The 17,193-nt window shown below is 41.1% G+C and overlaps 1 protein-coding gene across 1 annotated transcript; it reads left to right on the forward strand.

Moving 5' to 3' along the window:
- Positions 1 to 1,636: 1,636 nt before the first annotated feature.
- Positions 1,637 to 15,227, forward strand: LACC1 (laccase (multicopper oxidoreductase) domain containing 1). The gene is given in 7 exon segments (XM_006878377.1): positions 1,637 to 1,778; positions 3,152 to 3,179; positions 3,181 to 3,521; positions 4,295 to 4,473; positions 6,743 to 6,908; positions 9,254 to 9,479; positions 15,068 to 15,227. Coding segments are annotated over 7 exon segments (1,242 nt in total).
- The last annotated feature ends 1,966 nt before the right edge of the window (positions 15,228 to 17,193 follow it).

The raw sequence follows: 17,193 nt of genomic DNA on the forward strand, positions 1-17,193 counted from the left end.
ACTATAAGGCAGCAGCAAATTAATTATACTAGGGAGGGGAATCTTTCAGACAAGGTTGTTAGAGTTTGAAGAGTCTTGAAAAACCAGTAGCACCTAAACAGGCTTATAAAGAGAAGGGTGTTCTACGTATAGTAAAGCAACGAAAAGTATGAAATTGTGTGACCCGTCCTTTTGTTTGGGTGGTTTGGGAATAGGGCTGTGATTTTGTTTGAACCTAATTAGGTATCTGAATCATCCACAGCGCTTAAAACAAACAAAACAAAAGTTAAACAAGTCCAGGCGGGGCTCCCAGAGATTCTGATTCAAGGTATTTCTGGGATGGGACCTTGAATCTATTGTTTAAATAAGTGCCTTTAGTTTTGCAGGTGTGGTGGCTCTTCAGGATAAGCACTGGACTGCAAATCACAAGGTAGGCCGTTGGAGCCTGCCAGCCGTTCCTGCTGTAGAAATAGGCTTTCTGCTCCCTCAAAGATTTCAAACCTATGTTGTTGTTGTTGTTGTTAAGTACCATGGTGTCGGTTCCGACTCATAGTGACCCTGCACAGGGTTTTCGAGGCTGCAAATCTTTAAGGGAGCAGAAAGCCTCATCTTTCTCCCACGGAACAGCTGGTAGTTTCGAACTGCTGACCCTGAGGTTCGCAGTCCAATTCATAATCACTATGCTACCAGAGTTCCTTAACCTCTACCTTATAGAGAGGGTCGCTATACAGATCAGTAGGAACACACTCTTTGGCACTTAACAATGAGTTCTGTTGTGCTAACAGGATTGAGAACCATTGGAGTAGGGTGAGGGCAAGCGTCAGAGATGTTAGAAGGAAGCATCCTTTGGCCTCTTCTTTGAAGACCTAATATTGTTTGCTCTCTCAGGGAGTAGCTGCATAATGTTTTAAAACACATGAACCTTGTACTCCGAGAATCCCATTTGCACCTTTATCACAGTCCTAAGGGAATACATGAGCTCTGTGGATATCAGTGAAGGGTGTCGGTCCTGTTAACAAGAAAGGCAAAATCAGCAAAAAGGGAAACAAGGTGGGTGAACCAATCAACTTGTTTCTGGAAAAGGCAAAAATAATACCACCACCACCAAAACACTATTTAAAAATCCCTCCCCACCCGCTCACCGCACCTCAAGGCCCTTTACCGGCACTGGAGGGCACAAACTACCAAATGGCAAGTGAGCTTCCCAGCTCTGGCTCTGGTGATAAAACTCGCGTGTCCTACCCACTCTGCTGGCTCCTAGAGCTACTAAAGCGTCCACTTCCAATGCAAAAGGGAGTCTGGGGCTGTATTCCAGAGGAGGTAGTCTGGAGAAGTCTCGCGCCCCTCCCGCGCCCCGCCTTTCTGATCCCAGCGTTCCCGCCCACCTTCCTCAGCTCCCGCCCGCCTCCCGCGCCCCCTCTCTCCCAGCCCAGGCCTGCCCGCCTCCCCAACATCCCACCAGCTGACCCGCCTGGCTCTGGCCAGAGGGGCCTTCCGTGGCCGTAGTTCCTGTTCCTCCTCTCGCTTCAGGGCCTCGGAGTGCTAACTCTACCAAATGCTCTGACCCGGAACTGCTGAGCCCGCGGCAGGCGCGCGGGCGGGCGCTTGGCCCATCTTGGGATTCCCCTGCTCGCGGATTTGGCACAGCGCGGTCCTCATGGAGCACGCGCCGCGGCCCCTGCCGACTCTCCAGAACACAGTGCTTCTCTGCGGCTGGTCGGCGGTGCAGTTTCGCGCGCTGCCTGCCAGATCCCGTAACCGTCGGCGGGTGCTCCACGGAAAGCCTAGGTCAGTGTCAGGTGGGCGTCCCGTCCGTCCGCGGTGAGGTAGGTGCGGCGAATGCTCACCGCTTCCAGGGTGAGACCGGGGTGGGACTCTGAGGGGGTGTGTAGCCGACTGTGGACTGCGAGAAGGCGAGGGCGGGAATAGCAGCCTGCAGTGTATGCATTTCCAACCAGACATCTCCCAGTGACTATGAGTTGTCGGCTGAGGGGGCCGGGTAGGTGAAGATTTGCATGTTGCGCCCCACCGACCCAGCACGCCTTAGAAGAGCAGGGGCAGGGTGGTGGCAATGGAAAGCCACGGGCAGAGGTACAGACGCAGTCTGTAGAACGGAAATTCAAAATACAAAGGCAAGGGTGGACGTCACCCCCTGGATTCTCTTAAAAGTTCTAAAAACTGGCCAAGAGATCTTCCGCGGAAGCATTGTAGGAGTGGAGGTTGGGAATGGCAGCAGGAGGAAAGAGTCTGCCTGGGGAGAATGATAACAGTGGATAGGAAGCAGTCACTTTTGTGAAATTGCCATGTTTAGTAGTGGTGGTGGTTCTTGGGTGCTCACTAGTGCATCCGACTCATAGGGACCTCTGTGTTACAGAGTGGTGCAGTTGTTGAAGTGCGTGGCTGCGACCTTAAGACCCAGGCAGTTCTCAGGAGTGAGATGAGGCAGTCTCTTTGCATCCATAAAGATCGAATCCACTGGAAGGCAGTGAGTTTTTCTTTTTTGAATCTTTATTGGAGCAGATCGCCAGGACATTCTTCCGAGGAGTGCCTGGGTAAATTCCAATCTCCAACCTTTGGTTAACAGCTGAGTGTTTAACTGTTTGCACCACCAGGAGCATTGTGTAAATCTTGAAGGGAAATGAATCCATCTTCTCAGCTTTTATCTCAACTTTAAAAAGCAAAAACACGTGATTTTTCAGGTGCAGCACCATTTAACCTGGTGAACTTAAGGAAGGGGTATTTCATATAAAGGGAGTGACCTAACATCATGACACCCTGACATTGAAAAGCAGAACTTTGTTTAAGTAGACAGGTAATTTCTCTACTATATCAAATTATATATATATTTGTTTTATAAATGTATATATTTGTTGTTGTTAAGTGCTGTGGAGTTGATTACAACCCATAGTGATCCTGTATAGGTTTGCGAGGAGTAGCTGGTGAGCTTGAAAGGCAGATCTTGTAGTCTGACACATTAACTCACAGCGCCACACCAGGACTATATATATACGTGTGTGTTCATATAGATATATACACACAACACACACATATATAAATATATACACACACATACATACATATATGGATCTATACAGAGCCACACCAGGACTGATTAGATAGATAGATAGATAGATAGATAGATAGATAGATAGATAGATAGATAGATAACTAGAAATAAACAATGGAGTATTGGCTCTCTTGAGAATTCGAGATTATTTGCAATTCTAGCCTGGTTGCCTGTCTGTATACTTTTAAACAGAAAATTGATGAAAAAAACCTGAGTGACATTAAGGTAATTGCACCTGCATACAGAAAGACATTCATCAAGGCGTTTATTGATCAACTCTTCACTGATGTTTACAGCTTTGAGTTTGAAGATTTACAAATGACATTGCAGGGAGACCTCTCAAAACAATCCACTGAAACAGACATGACTACAGTGCAGGAATTAGAAGAAATCAAGAATGAAATAGAAACATATTTGAGAAGTCTGCCCCCACTGAAAGGAGAATTAACCATTATCACATCTCCATTGATTCCAGGTATATTTAACACGATCTGTTGTCTTTCCATATGCCTGGGGATGAGGGAAGGAGCTTTTCTTAGATGTGGTTCACCACCTTGTTTCCTTCTTTTATTGATTGTTGTGGTATGGGATTTTGTATCAATTGCAACATAGAGTGTCAAGAGAGGAGGACTTGATGGCTATCTGCCCCTTCAAAGCCACACTAGTAATTTTGCCTTATATAGATTCAGCTTTAAGATATAGCATCTTCTCTTTAGAAATTCTGAAACTTTAACTCATTGGTGTGCTCATAAAAGAATGAAATTTAAAATAGTCTTAATTGCTTAAAAGGTATTAACTATGAGCTGTACGCTCTTGAGTCCATAAAAGCAAATGGTATTTTTGGAAGCTCAGTAATTCCACAGAGAAGGTAAGACAGACACAAAAGTTTGTAAGAGGAACACATGAGTTACAAAATACTCTAGAATTTAGAAGCCATGTAGGAAGTGCAGATTAAAGTGATCAGGGAGTGTCTTATGTAGAGACTGGGTTTTGTTATGCTTTATCGTCCATTGTTAAGGAGCTCTGGTTGCAGGAATGGGGCTGTGAACCACAAGGTCAGCAATTCGAAAGTACCAGCTGCTCCGCAGGAGAAAGATGAGGCTTTCTGCTCCCATAAAGATTTACAGCCTCGGAAACCCTGTGCAGGGTCGCTATGGGTCGGAACCAACTCGACGGCACTTAACAACAACATCAGCTTCGTCCATTGTATGACATTCTTTTTAATCTTCACAATGTATGTTCCAATAGGTATTTTCATACACGGGTTTACTACAAGAACAGGAGGGATATCTTACCTACCAACTCTCAGCTCATTAAATCTCTTCAGTAGTTCCAAACGGAGAGATCCTAAGGCCGTTGTTCAAGAAAATCTCCGGAGGTTGGCAAATGCTGCAGGATTTAATGCAGAGAAATTTTACCGGATAAAGGTAAACTCTTGTTTCATATTAGCCAAGACCCGAAGTACATTCTTGACTTGGCCAACGTCTGCATGGACTTCAGTCAAGCTCTCTAACTTTTGCATCTGATGTTTTGTCTAAAATTTTAGGATGATGTTTGCAGTTATGTGTATATATAGTAGCCTAAAGGTCAGTTTTCTCAGAAATGCTATACAGAGTCACTATGGATCAGAACTGACTCAACAGCACTTAACAAATATGAGTGTGGTGTGTATATGTTGTTAATTGTCCTTGAGTCTGTTCGACTCACAGGTGAAATATATACCACACCAAACTGATCTTTAGGCTACTGTGTATGGATGTACACGACCAGAAGCACTATAAAATTTTAGCTAAAGCATCAGATGTAAAAGTTGAAGAGTTTGATTGAGAAGTCCATATACTTGCTGGTCAAGTCAAGAATGTGCTTTGGAATCCTGGTGTGCTGCTGCAGGCTCAACACTGGATTGGGAACCACAAGGTTGTCAGTTCAAATCCATCAGATGGACCTTAAAACCCTATACAGTGTCATTGTGAGTCGTAAATGACTCGGCGGCACTTAACCATAACATATTTCACCAGGATCATCTCACTTTAAAAAGACAGTGAATTCTATCACTGTGACAGTGAAGTCCCAACACCCCTTTTGAATTAGAAAGAAGAGTCTGGAATAGTGGGAGCAAAAAGCCTGTTATTCCCTGCTCAACACTAGGAGAAGCTAGCGTCACAGTCAGTGAGACTGGAACAATACTGTGTTCCTTACAGAATTCTTATTGAATCTAGGAAAAGGTAGGAAGGACAATGACTGGTGGTGATAATTTCCTTTAATAAAGTAGTTCTTCATGGAAAATATTATAAGTAGAGATTTACTCCTCTCCAGTGAGAGGTTTTTCATGGTTGAAGGTTTAAATGTTAAAATCTATTTTCCTTTTAATAAAATATTCAGTGATTCTAATATCAAACACTTGAAAAATTAAATACTAAGTAAATTTGGTATTTTACCATATACAGTTGTCTGATGCCTAGTCAAATCTGACTCATAGCAACCCTGTAGGACAGACTAGAACTGCCCCCCTAGGGTTTCCTAGGCTGTGATCGTTACAGGGGAGTCCTGGTGTGGTGCTGCTGTGGAATAAAGCACTGGACCGCAAGGTTGGTTTGGACAATAAGGTTGGCAGTTCAAACCTACCAGCTACTCCTTGGAAACTCTACAGGATCGCTATGAGTTGGAACCTACTCCAGGCACTTAACAACAATAAATAGCCAAATCTTTTTTCCTGAGGATCCGCTGGTGGGTTATTCAGTTGGCAGCTGAGCTGCTTTAACCAGTGCACCCAGGGCTCCTTCCTTACCATATGTGTTGTTGTTGTTAATTGCCGTCAAGTCACTTCTGACTCATAGCGACCCTGTATAGTGTCTGAGGAGCAACTGCTGAGCATGAATTTCTTACCTTGCGGTTCAAAATGACTGCAGGCCAGTGCATTAACCCCCAGGTGTGGTTAGACAGATGAATTTTAGGGTATTGTTTGGTTTAACAAATGTCAGTTGTTGGGGAAACAATGCATTGTCAATGTTTGCAAAATACAAACAACCCAGGGAGGAAGTGGGAAGAGTGCTCTTCCATTGAAAAGATTGCAGTGGAAAGATGTATGAATTGCTGAATGGAAAAGGAATGTGCTCTGTAAACTTTCACCCAACACACAATCATCTTTTAAAAAACCAGAAAACAACAAATGCTGGTAAGCATGTGGAGAGATTAGGACCCTCCTACACTGCCGGTAAGGAGCTCTGGTAGCATAGTGGTTACAAATCGGGCTGCAAACTGGAAGGTCAGCAGTTCGAAACTACCAGCTGCTCCGCGGGAGAAAGATGATGCGTAAAGATTTACAGCCTCGGAAACCCTATTCATGGTCGCTATGGGTCGAAACCGACTCAACGGCACTTAACAACAACAACAACACTGCCGGTAAGAATGTAAAGTGGTGTCACTGTGGAAAAGCGGTATGGCTCTTTATCAAAAAGTTGAAAACAGAAATATTTTATGACCCAGCAGTCCCTCTCTTGGTATCCTCAAGAAATAAGAGCTGCAACATGAATAGATATATGCACACCCATGTTCATTGTGTGGTGCTGGAATGAATGCTAGTAATCTCAAAGTAGCTTTGTAATTTTATACTGGTTATGAGTAGTTGAAAACAAAAGTTTATGGTATAATAAAGCCCACTTTCAAAACATGTTTATTATATACCTTTGGTGTTAGACTGATCATGCCAATGACGTCTGGATTATGGGAAGGAAGGAGCCCGAGTCTTACGATGGAATAACCACAAATCAGAAAGGGGTCACAATAGCGGCTCTTGGTGCTGACTGTATTCCTATAGTATTTGCAGATCCTGTCAAAAAAGCATGTGGGGTTGCTCACGCTGGTAAGTATACTTGTCAGTCATTTAGGCTCTTCCTAGTTTTTATATGACAGGAAAAATGATGCAGTAATAGCTGCAAAAACCAGAACATGTATAAGAAGGAAACCTGGCACAGAAGGGAAACTCGAGTATTTATCACTGAAACGAGCAATTGTTGTTGTCTTTGTTGTGAAGTGACAACAGACAATAGAAAGGTGGAAAAACAACACTCTGTCAAAGGTGCGAAACTTGTGAGACCTGGAAAAAGTCTTGTCGCTGTTCATTCTTTATAATGACAGGCAATTAAACAGCTTACGTTGTGATAAATGTACCCTTACTGGGCTGTTGTCAGCTGCTGCCAAGTCCACTCCAGTTTGTGACAACTCTGTACTACAGAAAGATCCATAGCCCAGCCCTCCATCTTCTTCACAAGCTTTGGTATGCTTGAGTCCCAACCATTATGCATTTTGAGGTGTGGTGCTGTGGGATAAAGCACGGGCCCACCAGGTCGGTTTGAACCACAAGGATGGTGGTTAAAACTCACCAACTGCTCCTTGCAAACCCTAGGTAGGGTCACTATGAGTTGGAACTGACCCAATGGCACTTAATAGCAATCAACGTAGGGGCTCATAGTCCAGCATTATGCCAGACAAAATTCTGTTGTGATCTATTGGTTTTTCATTGGCTACTTTTCAGAAATAGATTGTCAAGCGTTTCTCCCTAAGCTTTCTTAGTGTAGAAGCTGTTGCTCTTCTGTGGTGGTTGCTGTTCCAATTCAAAATGACCCTGCTTGGAGTTTCCCAGGCTGTAAATCTTTACAGAGACTGAAAGCCTTATCTTTCACCCTTGGATCTGATGGTGGATTCCAACTGTTGACGTTGCAGTTTAACAGTCTGATGTGTAACCCACTCCATTACCAAGGCTCTTTCTAGAAGACATAGGAGCAGAAAAAAGGAGACCCATGTGTCAGACTGTATGAATTAGAGTAGAATTATCAAAGGAGGGAGTACCTAGGCCAATTCCTGAGGAATTACTAGGACTTGGCTAGGTACCAGTGTTTCTTTGCAAGCGTGCCGATGTCTTCTTGGGCAGAATAATCCTACACACAAAATACCAGTAGTCATTGTAATAACTACCTCCATGTTTTTCAAAACACTCCCTCAGTTTCAGATTCTTAGAAATACAAATAGCAGGGATATGAGTGTTAGGCAGATACAGCAACGTGTAAAGATAAAAGCTGGATATGTTTGGGAGTCTGTATTTAGTGTAGCATGACTGTCGTCTAGTTGGTCCAGCTATCTATCCTCTGAAGGTAAGAGTAAAGAAGAATTGTTCAGATACTGAATTGTTGGTGGCTCACACCCACCCAGTGGCTCCAATGCAGAAATGCCTGGTGATCTGCTTTCATAAAGGTTGTGATTGTTACTTGGCATCAAGTTGATTCCAACTTTTAGAAAACCCAGTGTAGTGATCTTACTCTGTAACACATGCAGTTGCCATGAGTTTAAATCAGCTCAATGGTTATATATTGTTATTAGTGTTAAGTGCCATCGAGTCGGTTCTGACTCATAACAACTCTGTATGAAGTTTTTCCATGGAGCAGATGTTAAATTTGAACCACCAACCTTGTGGTTAGCAGTCTAGTACTTATTCTACAGCACCATGCCAAGACTGTGTTAAGATTATAGAATTTTTGTTTCTAGAGATGTTTTCAAATTGGATCTAGATTGTTAGTGGACATGATTCTCCATGCTTGCAGATTGCTTTTTAGATCATACATAGAGAAGTTAAGTGATGGATTTTCTTCCTGACCTAGTCAGGTTTGTCAAATGATGTTGATGGAGTTATTTTAAATTTGAATCTCAGTTCTTGGGTATGAATTGGAATTTTATTTGTTACTAAGCGTATTCTTCGATTTCTGTCTTTGGTAACTGGATGAGAGTAAGAATAAATAAAACAGTTTGATCTTAGAACAATCACAGGAACCATTGAAAAGGAAAGTTGAATCAATGGGGAAGGTGTGGGAAATGTTACTTGAAATAGAACTGGTTTACTTTATTGTAAAAAGTAAAGGGGAGAGAGAGAAGACTAGGAAAGTGTAAGCCCAGAGGAAGGAAAAGCATAGGATATTTTTAAAAGGAAATGGAAGGGAACTGTCATTAAATGTCCTTTCTTTACCAGATGTTTTATACAGTGCATTTCATTTAAAAAACAGTCCTATAATGTGAAAACTTTGTGATCCATATATTGTTTTGGGAATTTAAAGAAATACACAAACCAATGTTGTTCATTTTACCTTAGATGTAAATTGAGATGCAATTTTGTTCAGTTGTAATGTTTCCTTTCCTCTTTTTCTTCCTGTTTACCAGGATGGAAGGGCACGCTGTTAGGTGTTGCTATGGTTACAGTGAAGGCTATGATAACAGAATATGGCTCCAGTTTGGAAGACATTATTGTTGTGCTGGGCCCTTCAGTGGGACCTTGCTGTTTTACACTTCCAAGGGAATCAGCAAAGGCATTTTATAATCTTGATCCCAAATGTGTACGACTGTTTGAATCACCAAATCCCTATATTGACATCCGTACAGCCACCAGGTATGTTTGATTTCATCTGGAACTACAAGTTTGGTTATTGCTTATTGCTTCTAAAATCAAAATCACTTCAGAAAATGATTAACAACTCCAAGGACACTTCAGTTAATAGACTTTTAAATATCTGACATGCATATGTTCACAAAAACTGACTTAATATGAGGGAAAGTCAAAAAATATGCTGCTAGGCTTCCAGTTCGTACGTGCATGGGTTTATTCCAAACAAAACGTGTAAACATGGCTATACCATCAATGGAGTCATGGTATGGCACTACAGGGTAAGCACTGGACTGCTAACTAATTGCAAGGCTGGTGGTTCAGACCTATCAGCCACTCCTCAGAAATGCTATACAGGGCCACTCTGAATCAGAACGGACTTGTCAGTACTTAACAACAACAACAACACGTGATCAGTGAATGACTGCACATAAGCTCTTGCAGTAACGTACTTACCTTAGTTTCCATAAGGTGCCTTAAAAAACAAAATGATCCAATCAAAGTAATGGCTTCTGAGGGGATCTGCTGCCCCAGTTGAATCCAAGACAGAGAGGTCAGCTTGGAAGCTTATAGCAACTGTTTTGGCGGATTCTAAAGGAGTAATTTGAAAGACTTCCTCAAAGGGCACCAGACAGTCACAGGACCTAATAAAGAAGTTTTAAAGAAAATGGAAAACTACATTGATGAAAAAAGACCAGAAAATACTGGGGAATTTTTTCCCATCACATCAGTATACCTCTCATTTTCAAGGGTAGTAAGAAATCTTGGTGACATTGTGGGATAATGCACTATACCACAAGGTTGGTGGTTCAAATTCACCAGCCTCTCCTTGGAAACCCTATACAGAGTTGCTGTAAGTTGGAACTGATTGACTTGACAGGACTTAACAACAACAAGGGCTCACTTAGGGGAATTTCATTGGGAAACATCATCTACCCTACAGCCCTGGTGTCATTCTCTTAAGAAGTCTTTTGGTTCCCCAAACACAAAATAACATTGAAAAGGAACATGATTTCAGTTCCACAAAGATGCCAGAACTAACTGCTCTTTTGATGTGCAGAATTTTTTAGGGAGGGCTGTCTGTTAGGTGCCATGGAGTCAGTACCAACTCATAGCAACCCTATCTATGCACAACAGAATGAAAAACTGCTTGGTCCTAAGTTAACCTCACAATTGTTGCCATGCTTGAGCCCATTGATGCTGCCACTTGGCCAGTCCATCTCGCTGGGGGTCTTCTTTTTTTCTGACCCTCCACCTTACCAAACATGATATCCTTCTCCAGTGACTGGACCTTCCTGAAAATATGTCCGAAGTATGAGAGACGAAGTCTGGCCATCTTGTCCTCCAAGGAGCATTCTGGCTGTACTTCTTCTAACACAGATCTGTTTGTTCTTTTGGTAGCCCATGGCACTTTCAATATTCTCCTCCAACACCATAACTCAAATGCATCAATTCTATGATCTTCCTTATTTACTGTCCAACTTTCACTTGCATATGAGGTTATTGAAAATATAATGGCTTGCGTCAGGTGTACCTTAGTCTTCAAGCTGACATCTTTGCTCTTCAACACTTTAAAAAGATCCTGTGCAGCAGATTTGCCTAATACAATACGTCGTTTGATTTCTTGACTGCTGCTTCTGTGAGTGTTGATAGTTGATCCAAGAAGAATGAAGTCCTTGACAACTTCAATCTTTTCTCTGTTGATAAGAATGTTGTTTATTGGTCCAATGGTGAGGATTTTTGTTTTCTTTACATTGAGATGCAATCCATACCAAAGTTTGTACTCTTTGATCTTCATCAGTGGATGTTTTAAGTCCTCTTCCCTTTCAGCAAGCAAGGTTGTATCATCTGCATCTCACAGGTTGTTAATGAGTCTTCCTCCAATCCTGATGCCATGATTTTCTTCATATAACCCAGCTTCTTGGATTATTTGCTCAGCATACAGGTTGAGTAATTACAGTGAAAGAATACAACCCTGTCACACACCTTTCCTAATTTTAAACCATTCAGTGTTCCCATGTTGTGTTTGAACAACTGCCTGTTGGTCCAGGTACAGATTGCTCATGAGCACAATTAAGTGTTCCGGAATACTCATACTTTGCAATGTTGTCCATAGCTTGTCATGATCCACACAATCTAAAGCCTTTGTGTAGTCAATAAAGCACAGGTAAAGCATCTTTCTGGTATTTTCTATTTTCAGCCAAGATCCATCATATATCAACAATGATATCCCTCATTCCACGCCCTCTTCTGAATCCAGCTTGAACCTTTAGAAGTTCTCTGTCATGTATGCTTGCAGCTGTTTCTGTGTTACCTTGAGTAACACTTTATTCACATGGGGTATCAAAGACATTGTCCGATGATTTCCACATTCCGTTGGGTGGCATGGGCACAAATACAGATCTCTTCCAATCAGTTGGCTAGATAGTTGTCTTCCAGATTTCTTGGCATAGATGAGTGAGTGCCTCCAGTGCCACCTCATTTCGTTGAAAGATTTCAATTTGTATTCATTCAGTTCCTTCAATGCGTCTTGGGCTTCTTCCTTCAGTATCATTGACTCTTGATCATATGCTACCTCTTGAAATAGTTGAACATCAACCATTTCCTTTTGGTACAGTGACTCTGAGTATTCGTCCATCTTCTTTTGATGGTTTCTGCATCATTCACTAATTTACCCAGAAAATCCTTCAATAATAAAGTCGAATTTTTTCTTCAGTTCCCTCATCTTGAGAAATGCTGAGTGTGTTGTTCCCTTTTGGTTTTCTAACTCCAGATCTTTGCACATTTTGTTATTGTAATATTTGACTTCGTCGTCTTGAGCTGACCTTTGAAATTTTCTGTTCAGCTCTTATACTTCCTTATTTCTTCCATTTGCTTTAGCATCTCTACACTGGAGAGCAAGTTTCAGTGTCTCTTCTGACATCCATCTTGGATCTTTTCTTTCTTTCTTGCCTTAATGACATTTTGCTTTCTTCTGTATGATGTTCTTGATGTCATCCCACAACTCTTTTGGTCTTTGGTCTTTAGCCTTTAGTGTCTAATGTATCAAAGCTCTATGGAAGGGCTAAAGAGATGGAAACACTACCTTCTGAAGCCTATAGACCATCTTAGATGGAGGATGTGTTGAGAAACGGTATTCAAATTTGATACATTTTTAAAAATTAAGGTTTCTATGATATTGTACCAATGTTGATGTACCATCATATATTAAATCTGTTCTTATTTCAGTTTAAATAACAGAAATTTTCCTATCTGGTGTCTCCTATTCATTTAAAAGTCAAGGAAAAAAACAGTTGGCTTATAGTTTTATAAGAACTATTTTTAACTTCCAGGAGAAAAATGAGGTTTTCTACTCCTGCAAAGATTTACAGCAAAGGTGGGGAACCTTTTTCTGCCAAAATTTATAACATCAATCATGGCCCTTACAAAATTTTCAACTTAAGAACTGTTATACTTGGTCAAACATTTAATTAACCCACCCCTAATGTGATTACTAAGGAGCTCTAGTAGCGTAGTGGTTACGAGTTGGGCTGCCAACCTCAGGATCAGCAGTTCGAAACTACCAGCTGTTCCACAGGAGAAAGATAAGGCTTTCTGCTCCTGTGAAGATTTATAGCCTCAGAAACCCTTTGCAGGGTCACTATGAGTCAGAATCAAACTCCACGGTACTTAACAACAACAACAACAACAACGTGGTGACTGGGAGTCCTGGTGTAGCGCTGGGGGTTAATGCACCAGACCACAAAGCCGTTTGAACTGCAAAGTCAGAGGTTCAAACTCACCAGCTGCTCCCCAGAAACCCTATACAGGGTCACTATGGGTTGGAATCGACTCGATGGCACTTAACAACAACAATGTGATGGCTGGAGTCCTGGAGTGGTGCTGTGGGTTAATGTATCAGACGGCAAAGTTGTTTGAACTGCAAGGTCGGTGGTTCATGCTCACCAGCTGCTCCTTGGAAACCCTATACAGGGTCACTATGGTTCAGAACAGACTTGACGGCACTTCACAACAACAACAATGTGATGACTGGAGTCCTGGTTTGGCACTGTGGGTTAATGTGCTGGACTGCAAAGTCAATTTGAACCACAAGGTCGGTGATTCAAGCTCAAGAGCTGCTCCTGGGAAACCTTATACAGTGTCACTATGGGTTGGAACTGACTGGACAGTACTTAACAACAAATGTGATGGCTGGAACTGCAGTTGCCTTGGCAAGTCCAGACCAAATGATGTCCCGGGCTTTATACTACCCATGGGCTGGATATTCCCACCCTTGATTTACAGCCTTGGAAGCCTATACAGAGTTGCTATGAGTTGGAACAGACTCCAGTGCACTAACAATAACAACAACTTTTAACATCATATAAAATCAGTATGTACTGTTCTTCACCACCATTTCTCAGCTACATTTTCTAATTATAACTTATGAATTTTAGAGCTACCATAAAGCTGATGCCGAGTCATAGCAACCCTGTAGAGAGTCCAAGACTAAGTCCTTATGGGAGCAGACAGCCTACTCTCTGTCCTGTGGAGTGGCTGGTGGGTTTGAACTATTGGGCTTGAGGCTAGTATGCCTATGGCTTAATCCACAGTGTGCCCAGAACTCTTTAATAAACTGCGAGGAAGCTGATATTTAAACATGATTCATTTTCTCCATAAGTTGTTGTTAGTGCCGTCTTTACAGTTCAGATACGTAATGACCCTGTATAGGTTTTCCAAGGCTTTAAATCTTTGCATGAGCACAAAGCCTTATCTTTGTTTCATGGAGCAGCTGGTGGACTTGAACTGCAGACCTTGTGATTCACATTCCAGTGCTTATCATATGGAGCTACTGCATTCCCATAGTCTCTAAGTAGAATATATTTCTTAATAAAATTATTAGCCATTTTGAAAACATCTTTATGGTTGGTGCCTTACATTCTAAAAACAAACAAACAAAAAAATGGTGTTTTGCTATTAGTATCTGTATAAAAAAAAAAAAAAACAACGTAATTTTCACAAAGGAAAATTGCGGTCTGATTTAAATTATGTTTCTATTCCAGTCTTCAAAACCTTGTCCATATTCTGCCTAATTTAGTATATAAGTATAAAGGATTAAAATTGATTTTTAAATGTGACTTGTGGAGTAAGTATCACTAACTTGTAATTAGATTTCATATAAATTGTTTATGGAGAAGCAAGTTTTCTGTGGAAAATGTCACTAAATATGAGTAAAGGGGATATGAAGGCTGTATGACTAAAAAGCATGCTATGTCTGAAGCAAATGAACCTTATCTACAAGACCTGATAACTTTAGAAGTCTCTACTTAAGTAAGTCATGGATTTTTATTATAAGATTCTGTTCTCGAATCTTATAATATATAATAATCTTATAAAGACACAATGGTAGGAATAAAGTTCATGTATGACTTGTATGATGAATACTAATAAAATTTACCATTTCCTTACTAGTTCTGTAACTGAATAGCAATTTGCTTTGTTCCAAACCAACTTCCTAGAATGCTTTCACACCAGCATCCATGCTATTTTTTCATATTGTTTTGGCTATTAGTAAAATAGTCTCATGGTATGTTTTGCAAACTTTTTACCCAAAGGGTTCTTCTAGAACGGGGAGGAATTCTTCCACAGAATATTCAGGACCAGAACCAGGATCTCCACCTCTGTACATCCTGCCATCCTCACAAGTTTTTCTCTCATGTTCGAGATGGTCTTGGCTTTGGTACACAGATTGGCTTCATATCCATTAGAGAATGAGGTACGTCCTCTCCCCTCACTCTCAGCCTCATCTCTGTCTTTAACCGTTTCATCTCCTCATCTTTAAAAATAATTAGGGCATTTCAAGGGACGATTCATGCTAAAAGGAACCGTGGTGGCACTTTAGGATTAGCACTGGACTGCAAACTACAAGGTCGGCAGTTTAAACCCGCCAGACTCTGCGTGGGAGAAAGCTGCTCTCTTCCCGTAAAGTTTTACAGCCTGGAAAACCCAACACGGTCACTGTGAGTCAAAATTGGCTCAGTAGTAGTGAACTTGTATTTTGGTTTTTGGTTTATTCATGCTAAAGGAGTCCTGATAGTGCACTGGGGTACTAACTGAGAGGTCAGTGGTTCAAATCCACTAAATAAAGGTCCAGATTTGATCCACAGGCTATATGTCATTCGCTGACCCCTGGTCCACAGTTAGAGAGCAAGAATGAATGTAATTTCATTAAATTCTATTTATTATGTATTAATATTAAGGAGCTCTGGTAGCATAGTGATTACAAATCGGATTATGAACCGCAAGGTCAGCAGTTCGAAACTACCAGCTGCTCCGTGGGAGAAAGATGAGGCTTACTACTCCCGTAAAGATTTACAACCTCGGAAACCCTGTACAGGGTCGCTATGGGTCGGAATCGACTCCATGTCACTTAACAACAACAACAACAACCAATATTTATGTTTTATTTATGTATATAGAATCTGGCTTGCTTAGAATTAGATACAAAAGTATTTCATGATCTAGCACTTGCCCCGTTAGCATAGATCTAATTTTCCTTAAGATTACATTTAACTGGATTAATAATCTTTTTAGTCTTTATAATTGCTTTATCTCTTTAATATACAAAAAGCTTTTATTAAAGTTTATGATCCTTAAACTTTTATTCTAATAGCACAAGTAAAGGTCTCATTTTGGATTTTATGTGTTTTTACAGGTACTTGACTGGATGTTTTTATAAATGTTTCCTTCCTCCCTGCCAAACTGATGTCGGGAGAGCATTTTAGCTGTTTGCTTTATGTAAAGCCAAAAGGAGTCCAGTGGAACATTCTTCATTGGGGTCAATTTTCACTACTATTCAGAGCCAAATAATTTTCATTTGTTTCTAACAGTGGCTGATTAAAAAAAAAAAGTGTGATGTAGCTAATGTATTCCACAGATGAGGATTATTAAAAACTCAACTTTTGTTTTTAGTCTAAGTACTGCTACTTCCAGCACATGTAAAGTAATAGTTGTCAAGCTGTTCAGAAAAGAAATTAAGTTTGCAAATCAAATTGGAGTTCATGGCATGAGTTTTTTTTGGGAAATGCTAATTATCAAATTGAAGTTTATTAGACTAGTTGTAATTTTAAATTGTAAAAACTAGAACAGTGAGTGACAAAATATAATACACTTCAGTGCTTCATAAAACAAATGTGAAAATGATGTTGAGTTAGGTCCAACTCAGGGACCATGTCTAGGGTTTTCAAGGAGCAGCTGGTGAACTTGAACCGCCAACCTTGCAGTTCAAACTGACCTTGCGCGTTAACCCGCAGCGCCATACCAGGACTCTGATATTACCACTAGGAGTCAGTATTTTTTCAAGTAGTTCTTCTCTGTTTTTTAGTTTAAATTTGAACCAATCCTAATCTTTCTCTTAGCTTGTACCACATCCACACACACATGAAGACACTATTTTTCTATTTGCTGTTGAATAGGTTCTGACTCATAGCGACCCAGTATAGGGTTTCTAAGAGTAGCTGGTAGCCTTGAACTGCCGACCTTGCAGTTAATAGTTCAGTGCTTATCCTGCAGCACTATACCAGGAGTCCATAAAGACTAAAGCAGAAGCAATACAACTTCAGTGTCTCTCTTTCTCATAAGACACTATTGCTATTGTTGTTGAGTTGTTTCCCACTTAAAGCGGCTCTGTGTAGGGTTTCTGAGGCTGTAAATCTTTGAAGGAGCAGAAAGCCTCATCTTT

This window comes from Chrysochloris asiatica, unplaced genomic scaffold (assembly GCF_000296735.1).
Source record: "Chrysochloris asiatica unplaced genomic scaffold, ChrAsi1.0 scaffold00022, whole genome shotgun sequence".
Classification (NCBI taxonomy): Eukaryota; Metazoa; Chordata; class Mammalia; order Afrosoricida; family Chrysochloridae; genus Chrysochloris; species Chrysochloris asiatica.